Here is a 17,426-nt window from a genome sequence, read left to right on the forward strand (position 1 = left end):
TTTATTTCATCTTTACTGGGCTTAAGATTGTTGGCCAATATACGGTTTACTTTTTCTTCTTATTGATGCTACGTGATGGAGTCTAGTGGGGAAAAGTGTGGACTTTGGAATCAAATTTCCAAGGTTTTAGCCTGCTCCACCCCTTATTAGTGTGCAGTCATGTCAGTGAATCACTCCATGCCTCAACTTTCTCCTTTGTAAAATAGGGTTAATGATAATTCTACCTCATAGGATTGTTGCAAGGAATAAATAAGTTAATATACATAAAATGTGCATTTCAGAATGTGCATTTCAAATTAAGTTGTCACTACCATGGAAACAACCTAAATGTCCATCAGTAGGGAACAAGTTAAATAAAATACAGTACATTCCATTAAGGTGATTCTTACAGATATTTTTAAAAGCTTGTAATGGAAATGTCTACGTGATAAGTTGGTAAATGAAGAAGCGCAAAGCAATATAGTGTAAATAATACATTTTAAAAAGTGCCTAGCACATAATAAGCACCAGATAATTATTTGTTATTGTTATTATGTATTTTTTTTTTTAGGGCTACACCCACAGCATAGGGAAGTTCCCAGGCTGCAGCTATCAGCCTCTGCCACAGCCAGGGCAATGCCATATCCAAGCTACATCTGTGACCTATACCACAGCTCCCGGCAACACGAGATTCTTTACCCACTGAGTGGGGCCAGGGATCAAATCCGTGTCTTCATGGATACAAGTTGGGTTTGCTATTTCTCAGTCACAGTGGGAACTCCTATTATGTATTTTTTAAAATCTGTTCACACTTTGAGACATGGTGAGAGGAGGTGGGGAGCCAGAGTAGAGTTTTACTGTTTGCATGTATGTGCATGTATGTGTACTGGAGGTAAAATTTACATACAGTGATATGCACAGATTTTAAGAGTTCATGGTTTTGACAAATGTATCTGCCTGTGTAACCAAGACAGATTTAGGGTACAGAACATTTCCATGACTCCAGACACTTTCTTCATAGCCTTTTCCAGTCCATCCCTACCCCTCTAGACATCCACGGCTCTGATTTCTATCACCATAGCTTATTTTTGCCTGTTCTTGGACTTCATACATGGAAATATATAGTCATGCACTTTTGTGTCTGAACCTGTTTTTCAGATTCATCCATGTTACATGAATCCATAGTTTTCACTGTTTTTTTTTAATCATTGAGTAGTATTCCATTGTATGAATATACCACAATTTCTTTATCTTTTCATTTGTGGATGGACAGTTGCATTGATTCCAGTGTAGGCCAAATATGAATAAAGCTGCCTTAAACATTCATGTGCGGGTCTTTCTGTGGACGTATGTTTTCCCTGACCTTGGGTAAACACCTAAGAGTGGAACTGCTGGGTCATGGATAAAGGGATGTTTAACTTCATAAGCAACTGTAAAAGCCCCAGTACCATTTTAAGGAAACCTTGATAAGAAAAGAGGCCTCATGTGGGAAGAATGTAAGTCGGAAATCAGAACATCTCCTACCTCTTCCAACCTTCTTCAAAGACAGAAAAGGAGGAGTAAGGGGGTGGGTGGGAGGTAGAAGAAAATAGATTCTCAGGTTTAGTCGGGTAGGAGCTCTTCAAAGAGTTTTAGCCCTCTTGGCACACAGGTTCTTAATAACAACTTGTGAAGTTCTTTTATTTCTAAAATCTCTTTTGATCTTCCCAGCAATGCTACAGTGGAGGCAGAGCACATGTTACAGGATTGCCTGTTGTAAGTGAGAAGACTAAAGCTCAGAAAAGTCAGGATGGCTTACCGACTAGTTACGGCCTGAGCTGGGACCCTAACCCCTGTCTTCAGACAAGAAGCTTCTTGCCCTAAGTCCTCCTTCAAACACTTATTAACATAGAACCTTGACAAATTATTTAACCTCTCTGGACCTGTTTTCTTTCTTTCTTTCTTTTTTTAAAATTTTCTTATTATAGTTGATTTACAGTGTTCTGTCAATTTCTGCTGTACAGCATAGTGACCCAGTCATACATATATGGACATTCTTTTTCTCATATTATCTTCTATCATGTTCTATCACAAGAGATTGGATATAGTTCCCTGTGATATATACAACAGGACTTCACTGGACCTGTTTTCTTAATTATACAATGAGTATAGATAATAGTACCTACCTTAGATATTGAAAGGTATAATTAACAGTTGCATTATGTGTGTAGCACGTGGTAGGAGTGCAATAAATATTACTTGAGTCTGAATCTAAGGTAGATAAGTAGGTCTGGGCTGAGGAAAGTGTTGGTGAACTAGCCAGTAATATGCCTGGGAAGGTAGTGGCATGTGTGAAAGACTCAGGTGACACAATCACATTCTGTCTCTGTTTTGTCCAAATTCCTACCTGGAAGGGAACCCAGCCAGGGACTCTTCTCCTTCGTGATTCTCTTCCTCTCTTCTGCCCTCCTCTCCCCAACCCCCACAGCTCAAAGTTTCAGCTCGGTGAAATGTGGTCCTGCTCGTGAACAGGTTTGAGGCCTCTGCTTAGAGTACAAATGACTTATATGAAGAGGCAGAGAAAGATAGTAACTTAACACAGCTTGCTGCGGGGTTCTTTAAGAAAATAATGGCAGTTCTCCAAATCCCCCTCTGGGACAGTGTGCAATGCCAGTACCAGGTATTTTAGGTCATGACTATCTGGAAAGCATGTAGGTGGGCAGCCTCTATCCTCCTCGTCTCGCTTGTTTCCATCTTGGTCAGGGGTTATCAGCAGCTCTGAGTCTGGGCTAATGGCCCAAATGGTCGCTGATAACTGTCAGGCTGAGTTTGGCTCCCTGCCAACCATCGCTCTTCCTTTTTGCTGATGTCATTTCTCAGCCTGATCATAATATGTTTATTTTGGTCTTTGTACAGTGGGCTCTGGAGAAATGAGAGGTAGCCCCGGCCCTTGTTCTCTTCATAGATGAGTTGTGTAGCCCCGCATTTTAAATACTTTTAAACCTCTCCTATAATGAGGAGGATCCGTCTCAATAATAGTTTTGTTATCAGAAATGTCATTAAGATATTATATGTATTTCCCACCACTTTGCCTTAACAGGATATCTTCTACCTCCTGTGCTGCAGTCTCCCTTCTTGATCTTCGGAGAAGATAGCCTGAGACTCCTTGGCTTCTTAAGTCCCAGCAAGGACCATTGCTGGTTCCTTCTGGAAAGTTCTACCCTGTGATTCAGAACCTAGCCATGCTTTAACAATCAAGAGTTTATGCTTTTCTTTTCTGCCTTGAATGATGTTTAAAGAGCTCCAGATTTGTAGAGAGTATTAGTTTTGAGTCCTTTGCAAATCATTCACTTTCTGTGAGCCTGAGTCTTACCTGGGAGTGCTAATAGGGTCCTGCCTTTCCTATTTATATTCACAGGGCTTATGTAAGCATCAAAATAGGTAAAGTTTTGAAGGCTATGTGTGAACTGTAAAATGCCGTACGCATGTGCGTAGTTATTGTCACTCTTGTTGAACCTGTGGCTACATTCCTGCTTCCTTTTTCTGATCATGTCACTGACCCAATGCTGAGGAAACCAGATTCATACAACTTTTTTAGGAGCTTTATTCCCTGGGGATTAATTTTATTTATTAATCAAGAGATCATTGTAAGGGAATTGGGTTTTTGCTTTAGAACATACATCTGCAGAGCAAAGCTACATCTACAGCATTCGCCCACGAGGCTTCCGAAGAGGCCCTGCTAAGTTGTGCTTCCTTCTGCAGACTGACGACAGCAATGGGGACTTGGACCCAGGAGTCTTGCTGACAGCTCAGACCATCACATCTGAGACCACCAGCAGCACCACCACAACTCAGATTACCAAGGTAACAACAGACAGCTAGAAATTCCTTCTGAAATCTAGTGGCACGCCAAGCTTACTGACTCTCTGCAAGAAGGACCCTGGTCCCTAAGCAAAGGTTTTTAGCCTCACCCCTGTGGAGCCAAATTATCTCCACTGTCTGGGGTGGAAAGGCCCTGCTGCTTTTGCCAGCAATAAGCCCAGGAGGACCCTTGGTATCCTCCCTACTTAGTGGTTTCATAAGGTCACCTGTGGTTGTTCTCTTTACACATTCATCTTTCTCTCTGGTCAGTGGGTCTCCCATCTGGCTGTGGAAGTAAGTTTAAAAAGTCAGTTTAAGGGCAGGTGTTACTGGTATTATTAAACAACCGTATTTTCTAAGCCAAAAATCAAAACTCGAGGTCTGACAAATAATTTTTATGTCATGTCCATCAAGCCATAGGAACTATAGTTTGGATACTGAAATACTGGAATTATTAGAATATGTTTCCGGGGGGGGGGCAGGAGGGACAAAGTATCTAAAATTGGAACAACTCCTAAAACATCAGACAGTCCATGTTAGCTGTGGCACTAGAGGAGAAAGCATTTTCTTATAAGAAATCTAGATTCCTGACCAGCCTCCATCATCAACACACAGATGTTTAGATTTTTATTTTCTTCAAGTAGGTAAACCTATCCACCCTGAGGGGGATTATTTGAGGATCTTTTGACATTTTATTTTTTTAGTGTTCGCACCTGTGGCATATGGAAGTTCCCAGGCCAGGGACTCAATCCAAGCCACAGCAGCAACACCAAATCCTTTAATCCACTGTACCAGGTTGGGGATTGAACCTGCGCCTCCCTCTGTAGCCACCCAAGCCACTGCAGTTGGATTCTTAACCTACTGTGCCATGGAGGGAACTCTAAAAATGTTATATATATTTCTTTTTTTTTTTTTTTTTTGGTTTTTTTTTTTTTTTTAGGGGCAGACCTTCAGCAGTGGCGTTTCCCAGGCTAGGGGTCAAATCAGAGCTACTGCTGCCGGCCTACGCCACAGCCACAGTAACGCAGGATCCGAGCCACGTCTGCGACCTACACCACAGCTCACGGCAATGCTGAATCCTTAACCCACTGAGGGATCAAACCCTCAACTTTATGGTTCCTAGTTGGATTCGTTTCTGCTGTGCCACGATGGGAACTCTAAAAATGTTTTAAAATAAAGATCCTCATTTCAAGCTTCATGACATTTTTGTTTATATTCTTCTGATTTTTTTCCGCTCTTGAAAATTATCAAAATATACGGGAAAAGAGCAAAAAGAGACACCTGTCTGTTTTGTTTACTCACTGAAATTCTACGGTGTTTGGGAGGAAGGAAAAGGAAAAAGTGAATAAATAGAGAATTATGACATTCTGTTTAGTTTATTAAAGATTTTAGCAATACAGGGGAATGGTGGTGTCTCATTTCAGCAGGTCTAGCCAAGATTTTGAACATTTTGTGAGAAAGCTGTCTTATCCAGTACCCAGCAGCAGATTAAAATTTGAAGTGTAGTTTTCGGACTAATTTCTTGCTGTTTGTTGTTGGTTTGTTTTGTCTGTTTGTTTGGTTTTTGCTGGTTTGGGTTTTGTTTTGTTTTTCCTTTTTTCTCATACGATCACCTCCCTTTGGTTTCAGACTGTAAAAGGCGGGATTTCTGAGACCCGGATTGAAAAGAGAATTGTGATCACAGGAGATGGCGATATTGACCATGATCAGGTGGGAACGCTGAGGGAATTCTAGGCATGAGAGGGTGGCTGATGGACGCCAGAGCGGGCTTACAAAAGACAACAGCTTCATCTCCCAAGAGCCCCCTCTGCTACTCTAGCTCTTAGTTGAGAAGGACAAAGGGAGTCAGACCATGGAAGCCTGTGCAGTGGGGACCACAGACTGGGGAAGCAGGCAAGTGTGAGAGAAAGAATATGCGCTTTGGACTCAGAAGATCTGAGTTCAAATCCTAGTTCTTTCCACATTCTGGCTCGCAACTCCCGAGGCCTCTGTTTCCTCATCTGTAAGATAGCGTCTTCCTTCAAGCTTGTTGTGAGGATCCAGTGAGAAACGGACCGATGTACATCGTGTGGCGCGTGGTGGGCTCCAAGCAAATGCAGTTCAGGGATATCGTGTCCCTCGACCTGTGCTGGAGACAGTAGACGATATCAAACCAAGGTGTAGCTCTAGCCTCCGGAGGCTGTCATGGCTGGGGGGCCAGCTCGTGGGGACATAATGTGATGGCCTGGAAATCAGGAGACTTGGAACTTGGTTTTTGTCCTAGATCTATCACTTGCTGTATGACCTTGGCCAAATCACTTTACCTCCATTTTTTTTTTTTTTCCTCCTCTCCTAAAAGAGAGTAGGTTGATCTAGATAATTTCTGGGCCCTTCTGAGTGCTAAAATTCTATGCTTTTATGTTAATTAGGTGCTAATTGTGTGCTTCAAGCAATTAGCAAATAATAAGGTCAGGATTAATGTTCCCAATTCTCTGCTGGATGAAGTTAGAACAGTAAAGCTGCAAAGAAGAGCGGTGGAAGAGACTGCATGCAAATGCCTCTGGAAGCATTGACAGGAGTGCTGGAGCAATAGTTCTGTGGCCTTTATGGTGATATGCTGAGTGCCTTAAAAGAAAAAAAAAAAAAAAAACAGAAAACTGAGCTGTAGTGCTGGCAGTCTCTTGGCAGCAGGACTGAGACTTACAGCTGAGAACACTGGCCTGAGGGTCCCAGCAGCAAGGGGGCAAAAGCCCAGGTGGGAGGCCTTACAGCCTGTTTGCCTCAGCTCAGCGGATACTGCTGCATTACCATCCTCCCCCCACCCACGCAGTCTGGTGTGATCTGACCCCCTGCCATGAGCTTGGCCTGTGCTAGACAAGAACAGCAGGATGGCAAGGTGTTTTGGCTTTGGAGAGAGACAGACTTGGATTGAATCCTGACTCTGCAACTAACTGGCTGTGTGCCTTTGAGCAAGTGATTTTACCTCTCTGAGCTCTAGTCTCACCATCTGAAAAGTAAAGATCATCATATGTTTCTCTCAGAGTTACTAGGACAAAGGGACAAACACACTTAATAGCTTCGAGAGGTGCTCTTGTGTCAAGGGGCACGTGGAAGGGATGAGACATGGTGCCCTCTGGATGGGGCATGCACTTTGGGAAGATGTAGCTGTCAGAGAGAGAGAGGCAGAGGCCAGGGTAGCCAGAGAGGGGGCTTGGGCTGGGCCTTGAGCGGATTGGTTGGGGAAACAGGGTGAGGGAGGATGAGCAGTGGCCTGTGGAGGTAGTGGGGCCAAGAACGGCTTTCATGGAGTCCAGGGACTGAAAGGGATTTCCCTGCTTCCTGTTCCTCCTGGAGGTGATCTTAAGAGCCAGGGTCACCGTCAGCTGATCAGAGGTAGCTGGAGTCCTTTTGATGGGGGGCCTGTCTTGAGAATCCCTCGCTTCCATCTCCCAAAGGCCATGTTGGGCTCTTCCACATTGGGGTGCTCTGAGCTTGAGGGGCGCAGTGGTATCCTTGCTCTTTTTTGACTCTCCCTCCGCTCCCTTCAGCTTTTCTAAAATGATCAAAACTCCTCCAGATGCTAAAACAAGGTTGTCGTCCCCTTCCGCCTCCTGCTGAAATTAAAAGACAGTGTGGTAAAGAGGAAAGTCTGATGGACTTAAGTGAAATCCCCATTGTATGAAACTTACTAGCTGTGAAACATTAAGCACTTTATTTAGTCACTGAATCTTGATTTTTTTCATTTATAAAATGGAAATAGGAGTTCCTGCTGTGGCACAGTGGGTTAAGGATGTGACATGCAGCCATGACATGGGTCACAGCTATGGCTCAGATTCAGTCACTGGCCTGGGGACTTCCATATCCCATGGGTGTGGCAAAAAAAATTTAAAAATAAAATGGAGGAGTTCCCGTCACCGCGCAGAGGAAACGAATCCAACTAGGAACATGAGGTTTCGGGTTCAACCCCTGGCCTTGCTCAGTGGGTTAAGGATCCCGTGTTGCTACGAGCTGTGGTGTAGGTCGCAGGCGCAGCTCGGATCCTGCGTGGCTGTGGCTGTGGTGTAGGCCAGCAGCTGTAGCTCTGCTTCAACCACTGGCCTGGGAACCTCCATATGCTGCAGGTGCAGCCCTAAAAAGCAGAGAAATAAAAATAAAAATAAATAAAATGGAAATAATGATGCTGCCCTAATTCACTGAGTTCTTGTGAAGATTAAGTAAATAAGAAGTAATGTACTTAGGCCAGTGCGTGGCGTGTCACAGGCACTCCCATTCTTTCTTTCTTCTCTCTACTTTCACCAAAGACATCTCTTTTTATAGCCTGCTTTGTCGTTTTCCTCTCCTGTCCTGAGCTTCTCATTTTTCCTGTGCTGAGCACAGACTTTGTCCCTTCGACTGAATCCTCCCAGACCCGCCCAGGCGTGATGATCACCCCTGAAGTCCCTCTCTGACTCCTTAAGACAGCTCTAGCCTTTCCCGGCCTCAGTGTTTTCATTCCTAAGCAGGATAGGGTAGCAAGGCCAGCATCAGCTTGGCTTAGCCTCAGTACTGCAGGCAGAGAAGTTGAAATGGTGTCCTGTGACCCCTGCCTTCCTTCACCAGCCTGCCTGCTTTCTGCTTGATGGGCATTGTTTTTGTCTTTCTCAGGTCCTCGTACAGGCCATCAAGGAGGCAAAGGAGCAGCACCCAGACATGTCAGTGACCAAGGTGGTCGTCCATCAGGAGACCGAAATCTCTGAGGAATGAGCTCAGGTATGGGCTGTTCTTGTGGGGTGGAGCCATCCCCTCAAAGGCATCCACACCAGCACCTGATCAAGTGAAGGCAGAGGAGCTCCGATGAGGGTGACGTGGGAGGTTATTAAGTATCCAGCTCCAACTAAAGCAGCTAGGCCTCCTCCTGCCCTTAGCAGTGCCGCGTGGCAGGTTGGAAGAGATGCCCCAAAGGTGGATGTAAACCCCACCCATCTCTTGAGTTTTCCTGTGTCCTCCTGCTTCTCCCCCTCACCTACCCCCACCCCCCTGCTGCTCTGCTCTCTGCTGTCACCAATCTCTCTGACTCTAGACCTCAGAGGGCCAAGAAAAGAGAACAAAACCAAGAAAAGCAGGACCAGCTCTCTAGAAATGAGGGTTTTAGGGGACAGGGAAGAAATGGCTGAAGCTCTGGGGCCAGACTAGAGAGTTAGAAGCAGGGTAGCTGCTTTAGGGGAGCCGGGGAGCCAGATAAATTCATGCCTAAAAGTACAATCACCGTGTAGGTCCAGGCCCTGATTGCCACTTGCGGCCACAAGAACTTGGCCCTGGGACTGGGAAGCAGTGTCTTTTGTGGGATTTTAAAACTTTGCTTCTTTCTTTCCTCTAGGAACTATCCTCTCCCCTCCCCCCACTCCCTACCCATCTCCCATCTGAGAGAAAACCAGCGGAATGATCAAGAAGCTAACCTGCAATCGTCAGACTTCAGACTTTTAAGATGATTCTAAACCACCAGAAAATCAATTTCATTTTCTATTTGGAGTTTATACCAAGAGAGTCTTCTCTATATCCCTGATCCTTTTGAATACCTTTTTCTATATTGTGATACCAGAAATTGTTCAACTTTTCACTCTATGGACTGTTTTTAAGGAGCTTTTTGGTTTTTTATGGGGTGGTTTGTAACCCCTTCAGCCCAGCCTCTCCCCATGTTTACTGACAAAGTCCACAGCGTTCTTGGGGAAATCCTCCAGTGACTCTGTCAGCTGTGTTGGGGGCCAAAGCCAGCTTAACGGGGCTTCCCTGCTCCTCCCCTAGTTTTATACCCCTTTCGATGACAGGAGAAACTTCAGAAACCAGCCCTTTCTCAGAGCCAATGATGTAACTTTACCAGAATGTCAGGCAGGGCTGCTGCCCTGATCCACAGAACCCAGGAAAATGTCCCTGTCCCTTTGCTAAGGGTGGTTTTGGTGAGGCAGAGACCTCTGCTAAGAAGGTAGTATTGTTTTTCCTTCCTCCCTCCTGTTCTTTCTTTTCGGAGCTTCTTTAGATCAAAGACATAAGGAGTAGCTTCAGATATATCCGATACTGTGAATGTTTGACCACCTCGGTGGCCTTCGCCCTCCTGCCCTCCTTCCCCTTTTACCTCATCAGTAGCAGTGGTTCTGCTAAGTGCTCCCCCACCTCCCATCTCAGGAGACCAAAACTCACGAAAAAATAGGCACTTTTGGCCAAAAGCACTGATGGCACATTTTTAGTGGTGATTTGGACAAAGAAAGTTAAATGAGATTTTTAAAAAGATGTTCTAGTTCCGGCAGTGTGCACTTCACATGGGGAATGGTGGGTTTACCTCAGTCGGATCCTGCTAGGAAGTATTTCCAGGAGACCACCCCTGGGCCGCTCCCTTTAATCCTGGGGTGACAGGGGTGTGACTCAAAGAGGAGGTGGTTGTGGCCCGTGACCTTTCTCTTCCCTGCTGGTACCTGCCTTCAGATACCCTTCAGGAGTCCAGGAATTGGCTTTTAGGGGCCACCCTTGCCACAAAACCCCACCCCACCGGACAAGGGGTACCAGCACCAGCTCCGCTCCTTCCCACCTGCCATCTGAGGTCTGTTGGTTTTGCGGCTTGATTTTTGTGGTGGGTTTGGCTTTGATTTGGGGTTTTTTGTTGTATTTTTTTTCTTTTGGTTTTGAAAATGAGAACTGATGTCTCCATTTCCACTATTCCTGGTAAAGATTTGGGGGCATTTTTATTCAGTAGGGCTTCTCTAATCTCCCAGCTTGCTTCCCACAAACATCTGTCTGGAAGTTCTTAGAATTCTAATTCTAGGACAGAAAGTGAGCTTCCTGAAGTAGACAGTCAGTCACAGCCAGCGGTTGCAGGGGGCACCAGGGCAGTGAGCAGGAGAGAAGTCTACAGCCACTGCTCCCAGCAGTGGGAACCAGCCACATGTGCCAGAGTCTCTCCTGGCTGAGTTTTGTTTAGACAAACTCGGTTGATTTGAACTGATTTCAGGTGCGTGCATTTTCCTCTTAGTACTTACATGAGACTGTTACTAACCAACAGGTAGCTCTCCTCTGGGCAGGGACAAGAGCTCAGGTGGGATGTGTGACAGGCCAGGGGGAAAGGAGAGTGCCCCGTCTCAGGGACAGACTCATGGCCTGGGGGCATGGGGTCTGGAACCATGGGGCTTTCAGGGTGGAGCCCAAGCCTGGGCTTTGTTGCCCAGAGCAGTGGCGAGGTTGGAAATCCAGCTCACCTCAAACAGGCTGGTGTGAGCTCGCCTGTCAATGGCCAGCTGACCTGTTGGAAGAGCTGCAAGGGCTTACAGAGCTGAAACCTGTGGAATGAAGCTGGGAAAAGAGGCCGGGGCATGCACATCAGGAAGCTGGTACACCGAATATTCTGTGCCCTCCAGGTCAGAGTAGCAGCTCTCATAGCACAGGATCGGGCCCCCAAATTTCCCCTCGATCTGTCACCAGCTCACTAACACTTGTCCCTGCCTTCTTGTCTATAAACTGGACCAGATCCCCATGCCCTTCCAGTGCTGAGAAGCCAGGATTTGGACAAGCCACCATGAATGGTGTTCTTCCAAGCCTCTTTCCCTTTCCTGCCTCTCTGGTTAGAGAACTTGGGGTTTGCCAATTATTTGGATTTTTTTTTTCCTTCTTGCAATTGTGTGTGTGTCATTGTGCATGAAGAAAAACAGACTGTCCAGGTGGAAATGGTAAAGAGGGGAGAAGAGTTCATTTCCAGGATAAAAGATTTGGCGGCAGTTTTCCTGAAGTGACTCAGGCATACCACAGTAGCAACTCTTGCTGCAATTTTATTTTTATTTCATTTTGAGAAATAAAGATTTCTTCCAAGCCACACGAGGTCTCTGCCACCCACCCACCCACAAAGCAGGATCTGAATTTATCAGCCAAGGGCCCATAGAGCCGCAGGGACCTGTCAGGGAATCTTGCCCACACACCCCCAGTCCCCCACTGTGTGTTCTTAGGGGCAGCTGGGGGTGAGGGGGTGACAGTCCACCTTGGGAATGGAGCCAGAGCTATGGCTTGACCAACACCAAGGAGTGCTCGTGGGACTAGCTGCCCAGGATCTCAGCCCCAGGCTGGGTGGTTTTACAAATCTCTCTCAAATGTTTTATTTTGGTGACAAAAATGAAGGAGCTTTGTAAATTAAAAAAAAAAAAGATTATGAATCATTATCAAGTAGTTTACATTTCTTGACAAAATAGGAACTATGGCAGCAGAATCAAATTGGCAAAATCCTTAGATTAAGTAGGCAATAATTAGGTCTGCTGTTTTGGCCTTTTGTAGTAAGAGAAATGGTGGTAGTGTTTAGATATGTGTTTGGTCTTGCTTCTTGTATTGCATTTTTCAATAAATTAAAAAAAAAAAAAGACGGACTCCCTGAAGGTTGATCAACTTTTAAAGTTCTTTTCTCCTAGTGGCAACTTGGAAAAAATTAAACATGGGTCAGAGAGACCCAGTCTAAGCCATTTTCTAAAGCTTTCCACATTGGCCAAAATGCAACTTCAACATATAAAAGGACTTCTGGGAACTGGCAAATGCTTTTTGCCAACTGGAAGGAGATTCCTTGGCATAGGCCACGACAAAAGAGAGAAGGGGGCTTCTCAGGCCTTTTTGGGGAGGGGTCAGACCCTCAGTATGGAGGCACTGGCAGTAGTGTAGCCCAGTGGGATGTACCCTGCGTGGCTGAGGGAAGAAGGGGGTTGAGGTGGTAGGAGTTAAAGGCTAAGTCCCCATTCCAGATGGCAGTGGAAGGTCTCATCTCTACCCCATTGCCCATCTTCCCAAAGGCCCAAACCCCCTCACCAGTGCCACCATGGAGGGAGCCTATCCCAGCCTGTAACATCACAACCTACCTTCCAAGTCTTAGGGTCCTTGCCCACCACTTCAGTTTTGCCAGCTTGCATCTCCCAATCACCCTGGCCTGGACCTCCAGCCCCTTCAGGTACCTGTCCAGAGCTAAAGCCGCTTTTGGAGGCTGAAGGAATTCCTGAGGCCAGGGCATGCTGGTCTCCAGAGTCCACATTAAAACGTTCTCTCTGGCTTATTGAACCCTTGTGCAGTTGGTATTTCTCTGTGAACCTTCAAGTCAGGGTGCCTTAGCAGCTGCTGGCTCCAGAGCATCCATCCCCTGGGATGTGACAGCTACTAGATATTGGGACTCCTAGTCCTGTATTGGGACCAAGGTCCGTGCTGCAGCCTCATAGCAGGCTGTCCCCTGCTCTTCAGACCCGGGCCCCCAAGTTCCCTCCTCCTCCCAACTTGGCATAACCCCCCAGACTGAGGCGGTCCAGCCGTGGCCAGCTTCGGTGAGCACAGTCCCTCGCTGCTGGGGCCCCAAGCAGGAGCTCCCCAAGTCCCAGATCCAGAGACTTGGAATGTTCAATGCAGGAACCAGAGGGCTGCACGGTGATAATCACATGGCCAGTCTGGGTCCGTGGACCCCAGGGTGGGTGCAGCCCAGAGCCCTTCAGAGGGTAACTATTGAGCAGGGCAGGTAACCCCAAGCGAGGATTAGCAGGCTCTGAACGCAGACTTCGCAGTGAGGGGACGGGTGAAGTACCCCGACGCGGGGACAGGTCCCAGCTTTCCTGCTCCACGCAGCCAATGGCTCGGGGAGTCCTGGGACCAGGGCTGGGGAGAAGAGCGCAGTCCCAGCCCGGGCCGTCGGGGGGCCGCAGCGCCTGAGCCCTCAGCACCCCCTGGCGAAGCCGTCGCGTTTCCAAATCGCGGTTCTCATAGAGCAGCGTGTTGGCGCAGATGAACACGAACAGGCCAACGCCCATGACCACAGGTCCAAGCAGCCGCAGCCTCTCGTGAGGGCCATGGGCCCGGCCGGCGCCACGACCCTCGCGCCGCAGCTCGGTCAATGGGGGCGAGCTGGAGTTTGCAGCCCGGGGCCCCGGGATCCCGGCGCGATGCGGCCAGTAGCCAGCCACTGCAATGCCCATGCCCACCAGTACCACGAGCGCCCCCAGCGCTGCGAACGCCCCCGACGGCGAGCGCAGCCGCAGCCGCGCCCGCACCCGCAGAGGCTCGGGCGGGGAGCGCGGGCGCCGGCGGCGGCCCAGGCGGCGGCCCAGGCGGGAGACGCGACCCTCGGGGCTCCTCCGCACTTCCCCGCAGTCTCCGGGGCTCCCAGCCGTCATCTCGCCGCCGTCCGGGCGCTCTGCAGAGAGAAGGTGAGAGGCAGGAACTGAATCGACGGGCCTAGGGTCGAAGCTCCAGATCGGGGGCTCAAGTCCGGGAGGGAAGATGGGGCTTCTCCGCCCAGGACGCTTGGAGATCCCTGGCGGCCACCCCCGGATTTTCCCGGGCTGCTAGGCGGGGAGCCGCCCCCGATCGGGTTTTCCGCAGCGGAGCTCGGAGCCAGAGACGCGCGGCAGAAGCCGGAGTTGGCCGGGACCGCGGGCGGAGACGAGGGAGGGGGGCACGCGCTGCTCCCTGGCGCATCCTGGGCTGCGGGGCTCTGGTCGCCTGAGCTCTCTTCGCCAGATTGCGGGTCCCAGGCCACCGGAGGTGTGGGGCCACCGGCAGCGGCGTCTCCAGCGTAAGTCCCGCCCGAGCTCGACCTCACCCCCGCACGTGGTTGCACCGTAGTAAAGGAGGGAGGGGTCACTTAGCCGCCCGGGTCTGCTGGGGTAGCTCGCTGGCCCCACCTCCCCCTCCCCTACTGCGCTTCACATACCGCAGCGGAGGAAGGGGGGGTGTCACGGACTCCAGCCTCTTCCTGCCCGCCCTCTCCTTCCAGACCTCCTCAGTCAGCACTGAAGCTGCAGCAAGAGAGACTCGAGCTAGACTCCGAGAAGACCACTCTGACCAAGACCAGTGGCAGACTTTACCCAGCATTTCTTTAAACTCCGCGAAGAAGAGGCCTCCCCCTCCTTCGAGGCCGGGCTACGGCCCGGGCAGGAGGTAGGGGGCTGCGGCCCGGGCGCCTTGCCGGGTGAGCTCCCCTCCTGGCTTTCCCGTTGGCCCGGGCAAGGCTGTTCTCGTAGGTTTCAGCGTTTCCCATTCAGGCTCCTCGGGATGAATCATCCCCCTTACCCGCCGCCTGGCCTCCTCCGACCGAATGGCCCGCGTCCCAGCCGTAGCAGCACCGCCCTTGCACCTCAGACTGCCCCAGGGTCGAGGCCGCCCGGCATGAGCCCCTCCTGGCTGCTGATACAGCCCGGTCTGAGGCCTGGATCTGGGCCGGGCAGGAGTAGCTAGGCTGCGTGTGATGTGGCCCCTACGGAAGGGAGGGTGTGGGAGGAAATGGGGCCTCGGTCCAGGCGCTCTGGGCCGCAGGAGAGAAGGGTTAAGACCTCGCTGTCTAGTGGTGCGTCCTCAGGGCCCCAGTCTGGTTTCTCAACAGCTGCAGCGCTGGAGCCCGTAGCAGAGGCCCCAGGAAGGAGGCCTTGTTGCCCTACTCACTCCCATCCGCACCCCCGAAGCTCCAAGCAGGACATTCCATCCCTGGCTTGGACAGGAGCGCTGAAGTCCCGGGGCCTAGCAAGGAGCCCCGGCGTTTCCTGCGTCCAAAGCCTGGTGTTCACAGAGGGAAACTGTGGCCCAGAGAAGCGAGGGGGCCTGTCGGGGTCACAAGCCACACAGGACGGGGGATCCACCTGGACCCAACGCTGGGCACTTCTCCGCACAGCCCCGGGGAGCGTTCTGGGGGGAAGCGAGGCCCATTACCCTTTCTCCAGCCCCATGCTGAAGATACGACCACCCCATCCCAGGCCAGGCTGGCGCCCCGGCCCCAGTTCCGGAAAGGTCACCCTTGAGTCCCGCGGGCCCTGGCGGGGAAGGAAGCGGAGGCGTGCAAAGATATATGGGGCCGAACATGCTCAGAGACCCCGAGACTCAGGAGGGTGTGAGTCGACGCTGGGGGCCCCTGAGAGGCAGAAACTTGGAGACACTGTCCGAAGATCCCAGGTCGCGGGAAATTGCTCAGGCCCGGGGCCGGGGCAATCCGGGGTCCGGCCTCTGCACGAGTCCACAGTCCGGCCCTGGGGCAAGGGAGGACCTGGCTCCTGCCCTCCCCAAGGCCTCTCCGGAGGGAGGGGCCAGACGAAAAGTTAGGGAGAGTGGAGGGCGAACCGCAGGCCCTAGTTTTGCTCACCTGGCGGCGCTAAGCCGCGCCGTGCCGGGGTGGGTCCGAGTACGACTCCGAGTCCGAGTCCGAGTCCGCGCGCAGCGGCTCACTGCACTGCTAAGGTCTCCGCGGAATCTTGGCCCCCGGCCCCGCCCCCGGCCCCAGCCCCGCCCAGCGCCGCCCTGGCCCCGCCCCCTGGGAGCCACAGGGATTGTCTGGCCAGTGCCCCGCCTGGCCCCACCACAGGAAGGAGGAGGCTACTCAAGTCAGGCTCGCAGGTAAGCGCTGTGTGTGCGCCCGGTGTCTCAGAGGATCCGGGGGCCTGAGTCCCGGTTAACGACGTTTAGAAGGCCTGGGAGGGTGCCCTCTTCTCACGTGGGGAAACTGAGACCCCGATCTGGAGAGTCACCTATCCAGCCCCACAGCCTGAGCGAGCAGATAAGATTTGAAGCCCTCACGCCCTCCCCCGCCTCGCAGAGTCCCTCCTTACAGGCACCCGGTAGAGGACTCTCGGGGGGCATCTGAGAGCCCACAGATGCCCAGCGTCGTCCAAGGAGCTTCCCAGAGGAGGCGGCCCGAGTTCCTGCCTCCGCCCGACCCCACAGCTCTTCCTCTATTTGAATCTCACTGCCTTCACCTGTAAAATGGGCATAATGCTGTCTGCCTCGCAAGATGATGAGAAGTGAAAATCCGGCCTCGAGAGCGGGGTTGCATGATTAGGGGGCACAGCCGGCAGAAGCCTGCGAGCTCTCAATGAACAGTAATAACGTGGGGGGAGGGGTAAATGGAGATGAAGCCGGTTCTCAGAGCCGGGTGAGTCTCTTGGAGAGTCCTGCTGGCCTCCCTAACCTACCCGAAGAAGATGCGCTCAAGCTGCAGTGGGGAGGCGGTGCTCGTCCCAAATCAGGAGAAGGTTTCAGAGGGCTGCGGCGCCCCCAGCCGACGGGCTCGAGGGGGGCGGCGGAGCTTTAGTGCCCCTCCCGCCCCCAGAGGCAAGAATGTGGATTGGAGCCAGGGGGTTCGGCCGGCGGCCCAGTTTCCATGATGCTGGGGGCGGGCTCGGAGGAGGAGGAGTGGTGCGGGCGGATTGCCAGCCTCCGCGCGGCCCCCCTCACTCCCGCAGCCCAGCCGGGCCCCTCGGGAGGAATTTCCGGCCTGGGATTGATTATAACCCGCCCCTCCCCCCAGCCGCGGGGACCCCCCGGCAAGCGGGACCAGAGGGGAGGGCGACCGACGGTAATGAGACCCGGCTGTGCGCCCGGGGGGCGGGGCGGGGTGGAGGAAACTCGAGGAAGTCGCCGGCCTGGGCCACCCTACTCTCCAACGCTTAGCCACACAGCACAGCTGGGCCTCGAACCCTGGCTCTGGCCCTCCGGCTCAGCCGAGGAGCCCCGAGGCCACCCCCTGGTGGCGGGGCCTCCTCCAGTGGGGCGACTGCGAGGATACGCGTGTCTCCAGGAGGTCACGGCGGGTGGGGCCTCACCCCTGCGGATGTCCGAGAGCGAGGCCATGGTCGCCTTCCTGCCGCCCAGTGTGGGACGCAAGGCTC

General features: G+C 51.3%; 2 protein-coding genes across 48 annotated transcripts in view; one reads left to right on the forward strand and one right to left on the reverse strand.

The window, feature by feature from the left end:
- The window catches only part of EPB41 (erythrocyte membrane protein band 4.1), a 186,985-nt gene extending 174,818 nt beyond the window's left edge, over positions 1 to 12,167 (forward strand). For all 46 annotated transcript variants that reach the window (XM_021095691.1, XM_021095693.1, XM_021095713.1 and 43 more), the window contains 4 exons: positions 3,721 to 3,822; positions 5,449 to 5,529; positions 8,443 to 8,547; positions 9,155 to 12,167. In XM_021095691.1, the coding sequence (XP_020951350.1) occupies positions 3,721 to 3,822; positions 5,449 to 5,529; positions 8,443 to 8,541 (282 nt within the window). In that variant the 3' untranslated portion in view covers positions 8,542 to 8,547; positions 9,155 to 12,167. The remainder of the gene's footprint in view (positions 1 to 3,720; positions 3,823 to 5,448; positions 5,530 to 8,442; positions 8,548 to 9,154) is intronic.
- On the reverse strand, positions 10,423 to 16,000 carry TMEM200B (transmembrane protein 200B). 2 transcript variants are annotated; one of them, XM_021095722.1, is made up of 3 exons: positions 15,905 to 15,992; positions 14,486 to 14,570; positions 10,423 to 13,966 (listed from the first exon to the last, which is right to left on the reverse strand). In XM_021095722.1, the coding sequence occupies exon 3, from the start codon at positions 13,944 to 13,946 to the stop codon at positions 13,023 to 13,025; it is 924 nt and encodes a 307-aa protein (XP_020951381.1). In that variant the 5' UTR covers positions 13,947 to 13,966; positions 14,486 to 14,570; positions 15,905 to 15,992; the 3' UTR covers positions 10,423 to 13,022. The 2 variants fall into 2 exon arrangements, with proteins under 2 accessions (XP_020951381.1, XP_005653444.1); XM_005653387.3 differs by lacking the exon at positions 14,486 to 14,570 and having other exon boundaries at positions 15,905 to 16,000.

The sequence above is a fragment of the Sus scrofa genome, chromosome 6 (assembly GCF_000003025.6).
Source record: "Sus scrofa isolate TJ Tabasco breed Duroc chromosome 6, Sscrofa11.1, whole genome shotgun sequence".
Classification (NCBI taxonomy): domain Eukaryota; kingdom Metazoa; phylum Chordata; class Mammalia; order Artiodactyla; family Suidae; genus Sus; species Sus scrofa.